The sequence below is a fragment of the Tachyglossus aculeatus genome, chromosome 21 (assembly GCF_015852505.1).
Source record: "Tachyglossus aculeatus isolate mTacAcu1 chromosome 21, mTacAcu1.pri, whole genome shotgun sequence".
Lineage (NCBI taxonomy): Eukaryota > Metazoa > Chordata > Mammalia > Monotremata > Tachyglossidae > Tachyglossus > Tachyglossus aculeatus.
The window spans coordinates 6,697,175-6,711,049 of record NC_052086.1 but is presented as its reverse complement, the minus strand read 5'-3'; the positions used below and the strand labels follow the sequence as shown (position 1 = coordinate 6,711,049).

The following is a 13,875-nucleotide window of genomic DNA, read 5'->3' as shown; positions in this document are numbered from 1 at the left end:
GTGGATAGACTCCGGGCCTGGGAGTCTAAAGGACCTGGTTTCTAATCCTAGCTCTGCCACTTGTCTACTTTGTGTTGTTGGGCAAGTCACTTCACTTCTCTGCGCCTCAGTTACCTCATCTGGAAAATGGGGATTAAGAATGCAGGCCCCATGTGGGACATGGACCGTGTCCAGCCTGATTTCCTTGCATCCCCAGCAGTTAGTACAACGTCTGGAGCATAGTAAGCACTTAAATACCGTTAAAAAAACCTAAAACAAAACAAAGATGGCCTCCCGTCTCTTGCCCACCCCCACCCCAGCCAATCCTCTCAGTTTTCAGAGTCCACCTCCTCCAAGATGCCAATCCCGGCATCCCGTCACATAAGCCTGTCAGCTACTTTTAGGGTTTATAGATCTACTTAAGCCCATCCTTAGCATTTATTTATATACGATTTTGCAATTATTTATTTTGATGCTCTCGCCTGTCCCGCCATCGACCCCCGGCCCACGTCATCCCCCGGGGCCTGGAATGCCCTCCCTCCGCCCATCCGCCAAGCTAGCTCTCTTCCTCCCTTCAAGGCCCTGCTGAGAGCTCACCTCCTCCAGGAGGCCTTCCCAGACTGAGCCCCTTCTTTCCTCTCCCCCTCGTCCCCCTCTCCATCCCCCCGTCTTACCTCCTTCCCTTCCCCACAGCATCTGTATATATGTATATACGGTTGTACATATTTATTACTCTATTTGTTTATTTATTTATTTATTTTACTTGTACATTTCTATCCTACTTATTTTATTTTGTTGGTATGTTTGGTTCTGTTCTCTGTCTCCCCCTTTTAGACTGTGAGCCCACTGTTGGGTAGGGACTGTCTCTATGTGATGCCAATTTGTACTTCCCAAGCGCTTAGTACAGTGCTCTGCACATAGTAAGCGCTCAATAAATACGATTGATTGATTGATTGATTGTAAGTACTTTTACGAACGTCTCCCCCATTAGACAGTAAGCCCCTTTGGGCAGGGAAGAATGGATCACTTGCTTGTTTCGAACTTTGCCCAGTGCTCAGTGCAGTGCATTGCACCCAATGCTACTGCCTCTACTACTACTTTTATTACTACTACCCTAAAGCAATATGTGTTGTGTTTGTTTCCAAGGAATAGAAGAGGGTGCTAGCTAAATACCTGCCGTGTGTAAAAGCTTATAAAACACCATTTCCATATCAAGTGTGCAAATTTGAAGTGGTTTCAAAATATTCTCCAATTTTTGTTCCATATCAATCACAAACAAATCCATCTTTTTCTCTGTTAAAACAAACATGTAGCCATCTGCAGGGAGCCTCATAAAAACATGTTCACACTCAAAATGTGCAGTCTTAATTACTAGAAAGAAGTCAGATTGATTCGATAATGCATCACGGTTATAGCCGCGAGCTCAACTTCTGGCATCTGCGACCCTAAGAAAATATTGGTGGATGAAAATTGCTTGTTTTTGAATCATACAATTAGGAATTGGAAAGACTGATAGCTATCTTGCCTATCGTCTGCCGTGCAAGAAACGACCCAGAGTTCGTCCTTTTGTGATTTGCCCTGTTTAGTTACCAGGATTCAGGGTGAGAAATCAAACTCTATAACCTAAAACATCTTCTGTTAGAAATGTTATTCTAATATATATTCTGATGCTTCTCTTTTATTGCAAACCTTTACTCTCGATTATGACTTGTTTGCCACTTTACTCTCGATTATGACTTGTTTGCCACTCTTATATTGACTTGCTTTTATTTTTGCCATTTTCAGTTATTTTGGGAGTTTCACGTTGCCCTCGGTTTGCCAAGTTAAACATAGTTAGCTATTTTAACCTTTCCTCATAAGGCAAACTCTTAATCGTTTTGGCTGCTCTTTCTTGAGCTTTCTCCATTTTGGGTTTCCTCATACCCTGTGGGTTTAGAACTGAGGAAGAACTAGATAATAGCCTTTTCTCAGCTCATGTCTCATAATGAAAGGCACAGATATATATCTATATATATCTCTGTCTATATATATATGTCTTTTATGGTTGCGGGGGAGGAGAGAGACAGAGACAGAGGCACTACTTTTAGAAAGTAGGTGATTTTTGGGTGTGAGGATTAGCCTGTGCCCCTTGGCTTCCCTTTCTGCTTCCTTTGCTCACACGCCTTCCCCGATTTATGTACGAACAGAAAGAAACGGAAGTGAGACTCACATCAGGTCGCTTGGCAACTGTGGTTAAAAAGTTGAGAGGAGGAGGAGAAGGATGTTAAAACTCTGCTCAACTGGGATTTGGAGATTATCTGTGGATTTACCTTCTTATCCTTTCCTAGGGATTATAATCAATCAGTGGTATTTATTTAGCACTTACTATGTGCATAACACTGTTCTAAGCGCTTGGGAGAGGAAAGCACAGCAGAATTAGCAGAAACATTCCCTGCCCATAATGAGTTTACAGCCTCGAGGTGAGCTTACAGTAAGGTATCTATCCTTATGCAAGCCTTTCTCGGGTTACCGTACTTCCTTGTATATTATATGGTAGCAAAATGCTTCTGGGTTCAGGTACAAAGACTATTTTCTTAAGATACGCTAGGGCTGTCATCATTGCTTTGTACTGCCACGCTTTGGCAGTCAATATTACTACCTTTCATCTAGACGACTGACTAATTAAGACACTCCTAGAGGAGGGCCAAAGTTGAGTGTACCGCACCAGGGTGCTGAAGTCCCTTATGACATATTGCTGTTTCCATTTTGCCTCAACAGTGGTTACAGTCAAATTGCTCTTGCCTGGGAATTTGACCTCTCTGATGAAAATCCAGCAGTGGGCAAATCTTTTCCACCTATGGAGATAATTTGAGAGGGGTAGGGTTATTAATAATACAGTATTTTCATTGCCAATGTATTCTTAAGTCTCCAGCCAGAAATATCTCCATCTATGCAGCCGAAAAGCTAGCCATTTTCCAAGATCCCTGAACTTGATCTTCATCCAGCTTCATGCTGGATATAAAAGGTTGAATTTACTGACACTTGAGATCGGGATCCTGGGGACTTGAGGCCAGAGGGGACTTCCCCAGAACCTTCATCTGTTTGGCCCTGCGCTCTTCCTCACACACAGCTTAGAAGAACAATTCTACTTGGTGTAAACTGAAATCCTTTATGTATACATGAGACAAAAGAATTTGACCTCTGTGGTCCCTACAGCTCCTGGGTAGGTTGAAACTTAGGGATGTCGCCAGTCGCAAGACCGGAGCCTGCCAGCAAATGAGGCTTCTGACTTGTGTGCTTCTCAAGCCCTGAGTTGGAGGAGAGGAACTGCGGGAATCTCCATCTTTGGCATAACAGTCCCACCCACCCTGATGGGCTCTCTGAAAACAGAACAGAAAATGCACAGTTTTAGTGGAATCCACTGGATTTTAGTGCTAACCTTCTCATCGTACCTCATTCTGGTCTATCTTTCCACCGACCTCTCATTCACATCCTCCTTCTGGCCTGGAATGCCCTCCCTATTCACTGTCTGACACACAACTACTCTCCCCTCTTTCAAAGCCTTACTGAAGGCCCATCTCCTCCAAGAGGCCTTCCCTGACTAAGCCCTCCTTTCCTTTTCTCCCACTCCTTTCTGCATCGTCCTGATTTGCTCCCTTTTATCACCCCCACCCAAGCTCCACAACATTTATTCATTCATTCATTCAATCATATTTATTGAGCGCTTACTGTGTGCAGAGCACTGTACTAAGCGCTTGAGAAGTACAAGTTGGCAACATATCGAGACTGTCCCTACTCAACAATGGTCTCGCAGTCTGGAAGGGGGAGACAGACAACAAAACAAAACACGTGGACAGGTGTCAAGTCATCAGAATAAATAGAAATAAAGCTATATATACACATAAACATTTATGTGTATATCTGTAATGTATTTATTGATATTAACGTCGGTCTCCCCCTCTAAACTGTAATCTGTTTGTAGCCAGGGAATACATCTGTTACATTGTACTCTCTCAAGGGCTTATTCCAGTACATTGTACATAGTAACCGCTCAATAAATGGAATGGATTGATTGATTAGATGGGAAAGCCATTCCAAAGCATTGTTTGGGGTAGGAGGGCTCTCTGATTGTGTAGTCTTGAGCTCCCCCCTGGGTCTGATGTGACTTGGGGCTGCTTGAAACCACATAGCGTATTACACCAGGAATTGGGTCTCGGATGTGATGAGACCCTAAGGCCCGGTTTGTTCGTACCACTGGGAGTGTCTGCTGCCTCTGGGGTGCCAGCTTCATTCCACACGCTTCAGATTCCCACACTTGTGTGAGCTTACAGAGGAATGTTGCCCTTAAAATGCCTTCTGCCACCTTATTTTGGCTTTAGCTGTCTCTTGCTGTTGTGGAGCCTGAATCTGCCCCCTGCAGAATGATTGCAGTCCGCCCAGGGCTGCTCAAAGGACTGAAGTGGTGAGGGTGTAAGCTCGTTGAGAGCACGGAGCAGTTCTGCCAACTCTGTTGGATCGTAGTCAGTTGTATTTATTGAATGCTTACTTTGTGCAGAGAGCTGTACTAAGGGCTTGGAAGAGTACAGTAGAACAATATAGCAGACACATTCCCTGCCCTCAACAAGCTTCCAGTCTAGAAGGGGAGACAGGCCTTAATAGAAATGAATGAATTACAAGATGTGTACATAAATGCTGTGAGGAGGGATGACTTAAGGGAGCAAGTATTGGAGTATGACGGACACAACAGTGGGGGAGATTAGGCGGATGGGAGAAGGGAGTTGAGGGAGCCAGATGCGGTCAGGAAAGCTGATAGGAACAGAGGAGGACTCGGAATGAGTTGCAGTGTAATTTTTACTTCTGTAGGAATTTGCTGTCTTGTCGGGATTCGTTCAGGAATGGAACTTTAGTTGTAAGTTCATTATGGGCAGGGAACATGTCTGCTAATTCTGCTGTATTGTATTCTCCCAAGCGCTTAGTACAGTGCTGTGCACTTAGTAAGTGCTCAAGAAATACCATTGATTGATGTAAATCTGTGGAAAAGTGCACCCCACAATATAACCATTCACAGTACAGCCATATTCAGAGGAATATAACAGCTGTATTGTAGGATAAGTCCATATTATTATTATTGTTGTTGTTATGGCATTGAAGCGCTTACTCTGTACCAGGCACTGTACTAAGCACTGGGGTGGATACAGGAAAATTTGGGTTGGACACAGTCCCAGTCCCTCATGAGGCTCACAGTCTGGATCCCCATTTTACAGATGAGGAAACTGAGGCACAGAGAAGTGAAGTGACTTGCCCAAGGTCATACATAAGGCAAGTAGAGCCAGGATTAGACCTCTTGACTGTCCGGCTCCCAGGCCCGTGCTCCATCACTCTCATGCTCTGAATTATGGCTGCAAAATTTAAGAAATACAAGGAAAGGAATACATATCTTCAGAGCATCATACATTGATTCTCTTGTTCACGGGGTCAGATGAACCAACGATGATACCTAAAGGAATTGTAGACATCCCCTCTAGTGGAAATATTAAATTGACTCCATATTTTTGGAGTATTTGGCAAAGCATTATGGTGTAGTGGAATGGGGAATAGAGACTATGAGCCCCGTGTGAGACAGGGACTGTGTCCAACCTACTTTGCTTGTATCCACCCCAGCGCTTAGTACAGTGCCTTGCGCATACTGTTTAACAAATACCATTATCATTATTAATAATAATATGTTTTGTCAAGTGCTTGCAACTATTTTTATTAGAAGTAATTTCCTGAAGCTGTTTAGCTCTGTTGTAGAGAAATGACTTTAAATCAAGTATCAAGTGTGAGGATGCCAGAAAATTTGTAGTTAGAACTGGAGCAAAGGTCGATGAGGTAAATCGAAAGGTGTATTTGGTTTTGGGGAATTAGCATTTGGAAAAAGTATCTTGGACCTAAAACCTAGTGGTTATGGTAATGAATGTTCGAATGTTACTGTTGATTTGGCTGCTCCTCATCAAATCCTGGCCTTTGGATCCCTTCCTCTTTCCTTGGATCAGGAAAGGATTTATAATTGTAACTTGTGGCTTACCACATGATTCAGTGATAGCTTTTAGTCAAGATGACAGTTTGCCTCCAGCTTTTGACCATTGTCAACAGGATTTACTGAGCATCTGTTGTGTGCAGAGCCTGACCTAGGCACTTGGGAACATATAATAAAAGCGGAAGACATAGTCCCTTATCCTTGAGGACCCCCGCCACTCCCCGTTTCCCCTTCCTACCTAATGATGAGCAGATGGGGGAGGGCATAGCAAACACAAATTATATATTGGCAACTGCAACAAAAGTGAAAACAAAAGTATTCAAAAATGAATAATTATGTGGGATCCAAAAATAGATGTCTTCATGAAGGAGGAAGATAGTTGATGGGGTGACAAAACCTGAGAGGTGGATGGGAGGTGTTGGAAAGAAACCTCCTAGCAAAAGGTGGTGCTTCAGAGATAGCTTTGTAGGAAGGGGTAGGGTTTATTGCTATCTTCACTCTGAATCATATTAATATGTTTTGAAATAATTTTTCATCTGCAAGTAGGAAATACCCCATATGGGTCCTTTGCCTTATAGCCACAGTCTGGGGAGCTGTGATTCTCATTCTTCAGTTACATTAGATGAAATTTATTGGACAGATCACACTTGAATGTGTTGGAGTTATTAACTCTGAACTTGTTTTAGCTTGTCCCTGCCTCCTTGGCTTCATTAACTACATCTGGATTTGGTTCCCCGGAAACACATTTCTCTTTCTCCTTCTGAATCTCTCATTGACTACAAAGGGAGAATTAAGTCCCTGTTACCCACTTGATTGGAGACTATTAAGAGACAATAATAAGTACCCTACTGGTTCAATCTCTCATCCTGTCCCGACTGGACTACTGCATCAGCCTCCTCTCTGATCTCCCATCCTTCTGTCTCTCCCCACTTCAATCTGTACTTCACGCTGCTGCCTGGATCATCTCTGTGCAGAAACGCTCTGGGCATGTTACTCCCCTCCTCAAAAATCTCCAGTGGCTACCAGTCAACCTATGCATCAGGCAAAAACTCCTCACTCTTGGCTTCAAGGCTGTCCATCACCTCGTCCCCTCCTACCTCACCTCCCTTCTTTCCTTCTACAGCCTAGCCCATACCCTCCGCTCCTCTGCTGCTAACCTCCTTCCTGTGCCTCATTCTCACCTGTCCGGCCATCGATCCCCAGCCCACGTCCTCCCCCTGGCCTGGAATGCCCTCCCTCTGCACATCCGCCAAGCCAGCTCTCTTCCTCCCTTCAAAGCCCTACTGAGAGCTCACCTCCTCCAGGAGGCCTTCCCAGACTGAGCCCCCCCATTCCTCTCCCCCTCCCCCTCCCCATCCCCCCGCCCTACCTCCTTCCCCTCCCCACAGCACTTGTATATATGTTTGTACAGATTTATTACACTATTTATTTTACTTGAACGTATTTACTATTCTATTTATTTTATTTTGTTAATATGTTTTGTTGTCTGTCTCCCCCTTCTAGACTGTGAGCCCGTTGTTGGGTAGGGACCGTCTCTATATGTTGCCAACTTGTACTTCCCAAGTGCTTAGTACAGTGCTCTTCTCACAGTAAGCTCTCAATAAATACGATTGAATGAATAAATGAACTTAATTTCTCTGCGTGTTTTCTTGTTCTCACACCCTCTCATATAGCCGAACTTGGCTTTTCTTTTTTTTCTTTTTGCTAGTATCCCCTTTTCTTTTATCGGTTCTGTGAAAGCTAGTTATGCCAGTTTGTCAAAACCTAGGCGAAAGCAAAAACTGTAAAGAGGAGAGCTCCAGTGAGTACAACGTTATTTGTGTTCTTCAACAGCCTGAAAATCTGGGTCCCGGCCCAAAATGGACCCCAAAATGAACTTGAGGACCGCAGGGCCATTAGCCTGGACTGATCAGGGTAGGGGACAACAGGGTGACATAGGTGTGTGTTTGAGGGGCGTGGGGCTGTTAACTCATGTGAGGTGTCACATATGGAGTTATCCTGGTGGCTGCAGGGATCGTTTTATATCTGGTAGATACATAGTAACTTCCATTCATTCATTCAGTCGTATTTATTGAGCGCTTACTGTGTGCAGAGCACTATACTAAGCACTTGGGAAGTACAAGTTGATGAAAGCACCACCTCTCATACACCCCACCCCTTAGAACAGTACTTAGGCCACAAGAAGTACTTAATAAATACCATCACTACTACTGTTGTCGCCATATTTAAGAAAGACTGGGCCATGCTGTCTGTCTCATAAAACTTGCAGAATGATGGCTCATTGCTGTACTTGGAGAATTTTGGATTTTTGTTTTTTAGCTCCTTCACCTTGTAAATCAGTCATATTATTGAAGTGCTTATTGTGTACAGAGCACTGTACTAAACACTTGGAGAGAGCACAATAGGGTAGGTAGACATCCCTTTTTTTGAGCCTTAATAGTTTTGCCTCTGGTACCTATTTTCTCATGCTCTATAGTTTTTAAAAAGCCCTTGGAGCTCCTGAGTAGATGTTGTCTTATGTCTTTTCATGAAAGAATTGCTTCTGTTATATCTTGGATTTCCAAATGCTTCCTACTATTTAGCACCTATTTGTTGAGAAGCCGTCTGGTCTAAGCATGTCACTGACCATCGGAGTTGCATTTAAGGACATTTTGATCTTTGAATAACCATGCTTTCTTCTCTAAGTTTCGGAGAAATGAACTGGATCTAGAGAGGTAGCCTCAAGAACACCTTAAGATTCTGTTCAGTGCACAAAGTTAGTTTGAAATGTTGTTTCTAAACATGTTAATGACTAATTGCCCTTTAAATGAATTTTGGGATTGAAAATGAATCTGTAAGTATAAAAATGTAGTAACCGAATACACTTGTTCGAAATGCTTGGAAAATATTCAACTTTGACTAACTGGCCTCTCTGGAAATGGATAGATGGGGAAGTTTCTAACAGTCCGGTGGTAAAACTGTTCCAAGTGTGCTCAATATTTTTTTTTTTTTTCCACAGTAAGGTTCCTGGGTTCGTAAGGATGATTGCTCCCGAGGGCTCTTTGGTATTTCACGAAAAAGCCTGGAACGCTTATCCCTACTGTAGAACAAGTAAGTTTCGGTCCGTGCTAAAGACTTTCCCTTGTTAGTTCTCGGGAATAGCGCTGTTGGTAAGAGGAGGCCTTAGGTGCGTGCTGCTCAAATGTGCAGGCTGTGTTTTAGATGTCTGCTTTTGATTGAGGCATGATTTTAGAACATTCCGGTTGGCCCGGTGATACTTGGGTTTCTCGTCCTGCAAAACCACTTGAAAAGGCCCACATCTCACTGTAAGCAGCATTCTGGGCCGTGGTAAGACTATCACTATCCCTGGTCACCCAGGCAAGGGATTTCGGAAATCTCGTAACTTAAGTTGCTGGTGGGGAACTACAGTCAGTTTGGCCGAAGTCCCGGGGATTGTATACTTGAAAAACATCACACTCAAGACAGCTGGCATGGATGTACCCGCATCGGGTCTGATACTGTGTGCTTGGGCAAAACAGTTTCTTCCAACGTCGCAATGCACTGTATCCGGACAGGTGGGCATTGTCAGAAGGGCGTTCTTAATCCCAAAACAGCATTTGATATGAATCGTGCAATGGAAACCCATCTTTTGGCTTGGCAGATTGTACTTACACAGTTATTATACTTTTTCAATCTCTACTATTCTTTTGACTTCAAATATCAGACTAGAATGTCTTGAGGAAACTAATTTTTCCACCATCTCTTTCTCAATCCACTTTTTTGGAAGTGGATTCTGTAAATTAAAAGTTTTAAGTATTCTACTTGTTCTAAAAATCCTTTAATATTTTGTAGCACCACTTAATTACTGAGTTTTAATCTGCAGATCTTTGCAACTCAGTGTTCTAAATAGCATTAATGATGTGACAATTAGGACTTGGCTTAATGTATTGAAAATACTCTTCTTTTTTTTTTTCCTGGCCTGCCTCTTCGCCCTGCCCACCACAGTTGTGACGGTAAGTGAAACTGATTACTATTTATTGTCCGTCTTTCGTTTTGAAACTTACCACTTAAAGGCATTAGGTATTTGAAACCACTCCCACAGCCAATCAGTCAGTCACCTGTATTTATTGAGCACTTACTATTGAACACTTACTATTGGTCACTGTACAAAGCACTTGGAAGAGAACACTATAACAGTATAACACACATTCCATATGGAGCTTACAATCTACAGGGGGAAACAGACATTAATAGAAATAACAGATATGGGCATAAGTACTGTGGGAATCGGGGAGGGGGGATGAATAAAGAGAGCAAGTCAAGGCGATGCAGAAGGGAATGGGAGAAAAGGAAAGGAGGATTTAGTCAGGGAAGGCCCCTTGGAGAAGATGTACCTTCAGTAAGGCTTTGATGAGGGGGAAAAGGTAGGGCTTTCCAGGCCAGAGACAGGATGTGGGTGAGAGGTCGGCGGTGAGATAGTTGTGATCAAGGTACGGTAAGTAGGTTAGCATTAGAGGAGCAAAGTGTGCTGACTGGATTATAGTAGGAGAGTAGTGAGGTAAGGAAGGAGGGGGCAAGGTGATTGAGTGCTTTAAATCTGATGGTAAGGAGTTTCTGTTTGATGTGGAGGTGGGTGGGCAAGCATTGGAGGTTCTTGAAGAGTAGGAAAACACTGCCTGAACATTTTTGTAGAAAAATGATCCAGGCAGCATGGACTGGATGGACTGGAGTGGGGAGAGGCAGGGAGGCCAGCAAGGAGGCTTATACAGTAATCAAGGTGGAAAAGGATAAGTTCTTGGATTAATGTGGTAGCAGTTTGGATGGAGAGGAAAGATGGATTTTAGCAATGTGGAGGTTGAACTGACAGGATTTAGTGATGGATTGACTATGTGGGTAGAGTGGGGGGGGGGTCAAGGATAACACCAAGGCTAACGGGCTTGTGAGACATGAAGAATGGTGGTGCTTTCTACAGTGTTAGGAAAGTCAGAGGAAGGACAGCCCTCATTCTTCCCCTGCCTTTAATTTATTTTAATGTCTGTCTCCTCCACTAGAGTGTGAGCTCCTTGAATGCAGGGATCATGTCTACCAGTTCGTTGTATTATGCTTCCCCAAGCATGTAGAACAGTGCTCTACCCACAGTAAATGATCGATAAATACCATTAATCGATTTCATTTCCTCGTTCTGCTTGCCCGTTACTTCCAAAAGCCATTTGACTCCTCCCTCATACTCCTTTCATTCCCCTCAATCTAGCTTTCTTCTCGGCCTTCTAGGATCCCCTTAGGTAGGTGCCAAAAATCTCCTACTTGCCTTTGTTGCCTTCCAGCTGCCTCCCAATGGTCTCTCAGTGTGGCCTTCTTCCTTCGCTTACTATATATTAGGAAATTCTGCAGCTCTTTAAGAAAAATCTCAAACGTTCATTCATTCAGTCATTTATTGAGCTCTCACTGTGTGCAAAGCACTGTACTAAGCATTTGGGAGAGTAAAATATAACATTAAACAGACATGTTCCCTACCCACAATGAGCTTACAATCTAGAGGGGGAGACAGGCATTAATATAAATGAATAAATACAATAATTTCTTGTTGCCAGAGAAATTAGTGTCCTTAAAGTCAATTTTTAGGTTAAGCAGTTTGGGAATTCCTGGCTTTGGGGCAAGCATGCTGTTGCTGACTTGCTCTCATGATTGTTTTCATAACTTGCTCACATGAAGAAAAGAGGACACACACCCCTACATCTCCCCCCCGCACCCCCGCAACTTCTCCTGCACTTTCATCCTCTCTATTGCCTCCTTGGGATCCGACACTGCCCATGATGCTCTTCTTTGGACAGCCTTTGTGGCCTTGGTTTATGTGGCACTGTCAAATCTTAATCAATCAGTGTTTTTTATTGAATGTTTACTGAGTGAAGAGCACTGTACTAAGTGCCGGGAGAGTACGATAGAGCAAATAGACTTGAAATCTGCTCTCAAGGAACTAATGCCTGTTTAGCATCCTACCAGCCCCTGGGTAGCCCCATGGTTCTGTCCCAGGCCCTCTATTTTGCTGTACTATACCCCTAATTCTCCTGTAACTCTGGGGGACATGATCTTGTATTACCTTGTTTTAAGGAGCCACCCGTGTTGCACTCACTTGGCCGAACCCGATATGAACACCAAATCACATACACAAAAACCACATCTTATGACACCCAGCCTTCTGTGTATTTGGAAAAACGAATTCCATAACCACAATCTTGCCAAAATGCATAATGGAAGCTTGCATCACTGCAGGACCCTGGGAACCTTACTTTCCTGGGAAGCTTCCTCCCTCTTCTAGTTTCTTGTGTAATTGTCTGCAGATTACTTTCAAGTCCACCTCTCCCCTCCTGACCCCTTTCTTTTCATCTCCCGTATTGTGGAAGCTAAACTCAGACTGGGGAATGGAGAGATTGGTCAGAGGTTAATCTCTTTTTGATGGTGTGTGCTTTCTTTTTTTTTTTTTTCCACCTTCCTCAGAATGAATATATGAAAGATGACTTCTTCATTAAAATTGAAACCTGGCACAAACCTGACCTGGGAACAACGGAGAATGTAAGTCTTCAGGGCTAAAGTCTCTGATACTTAAGTATTTGTAACTTGGCCATTGGGAAGATCTTTAGTAACACTGGCAGCGTTTGACTCAAGGTTGCCTAGTGTACTGGAGCAGAGACAGGACTAAGGAAGGAAAGGACGAGTCAGGTCTCTGCTTGTCCCGAGCTTGATGAGTGTGATCGCCAGATAGCAAAGCAGACTCTTGAACGGCCGTGGTTACAGCATCAGAGAGAGCCGAGAAAACTGAAATCCTTAAATGGTCCAAAACAACACATTCAGGTCATTAGTTTTCACCATCCCCCCTGCCCAGACATTTTGCTGCAACTACTAAGTAGAAGTCAGATCGATCGATTTGAATTTCACCTTATTTGTCTGCCCCCTGCCTAGCCTGGAAAAAATGCAAAGGGTTGTGGAAGAAGGCGGAAGAACAAAGATGTGGGTAATTCACAGGATTGATCATTAGCCTCTGGATCACCAGCAGCTGGCGGGATAATAATAATAATAATAATGATGGCATTTATTAAGGGCTTACTATGTGCAAAGCATTGTTCTAAGCGCTGGGGAGGTTACACAGTGATCAGGTTGTCCCACACGGGGCTCATAGTCTTAATCCCCATTTTACCTATGAGGTAACTGAGGCCCAGAGAAGTTAAGTGACTTGCCCAAAGTCACACAGCTGATAATTGGCAGAGCTGGGATTTGAACCCCTGACCTCCGACTCCAAAGCCCGGGCTCTTTCCACTGAGTCACGCAACAGGTGTATAAGTGACCCACATGCCCAGTTGTTAAGGGAGAACCTTCTGGTCCTGAAAAATCAGGCAGCAGGCAGAAAATAAAGCATTTCATTTTTTGTTCAGTTTTTGAAAACAATCTCTGGAGGGGCAGTGGAGAGGAGACTTTGAATATGCTTGTTTTTGGCAGAAGTTTTGTAAGCAAGGCATATTAGGTTCTTTCTGCCGGAATATTGAGGGTACAGAAGAGAGGTGCCATTTGGGAGGGCAGAGGAATTGGTAAAGGATTCATTCATTCATTCAATTATATTTATTGAGCTCTTACTGTGTGCAGAGCGCTGTACTAAGTGCTTGGGAAGTACAATTTGGCAACAAAGGATGACAAGCAAATGCTGGTTTTTATCCCACTGACAATTTGTGTGCCCAAACAATTCTTTTTTTAAACTTAAAGCCATTTGTACTACAGGCTTCTACTGTTTTTTGTCTTCTTGGCACCAGCTTTTCATTTAGAAAAAGGGGGAGAACTTGGGGCACAACATTTGGCAGGGAGGTAGGGCCCATTTTATTTATTTATTACTCATATTTATTGAGCACTTACTATGTCCAAAGCACTATACT

The 13,875-nt window shown here is 43.4% G+C and overlaps 1 protein-coding gene across 2 annotated transcripts in view; it reads left to right on the top strand.

Moving 5' to 3' along the window:
• Positions 1 to 13,875, top strand: part of PITPNB (phosphatidylinositol transfer protein beta) — an 80,684-nt gene that overhangs the window by 17,112 nt on the left and 49,697 nt on the right. For both annotated transcript variants that reach the window (XM_038763576.1, XM_038763577.1), the window contains exons 4-6: positions 8,976 to 9,067; positions 9,962 to 9,969; positions 12,452 to 12,526. In XM_038763576.1, the coding sequence (XP_038619504.1) occupies positions 8,976 to 9,067; positions 9,962 to 9,969; positions 12,452 to 12,526 (175 nt within the window). The remainder of the gene's footprint in view (positions 1 to 8,975; positions 9,068 to 9,961; positions 9,970 to 12,451; positions 12,527 to 13,875) is intronic.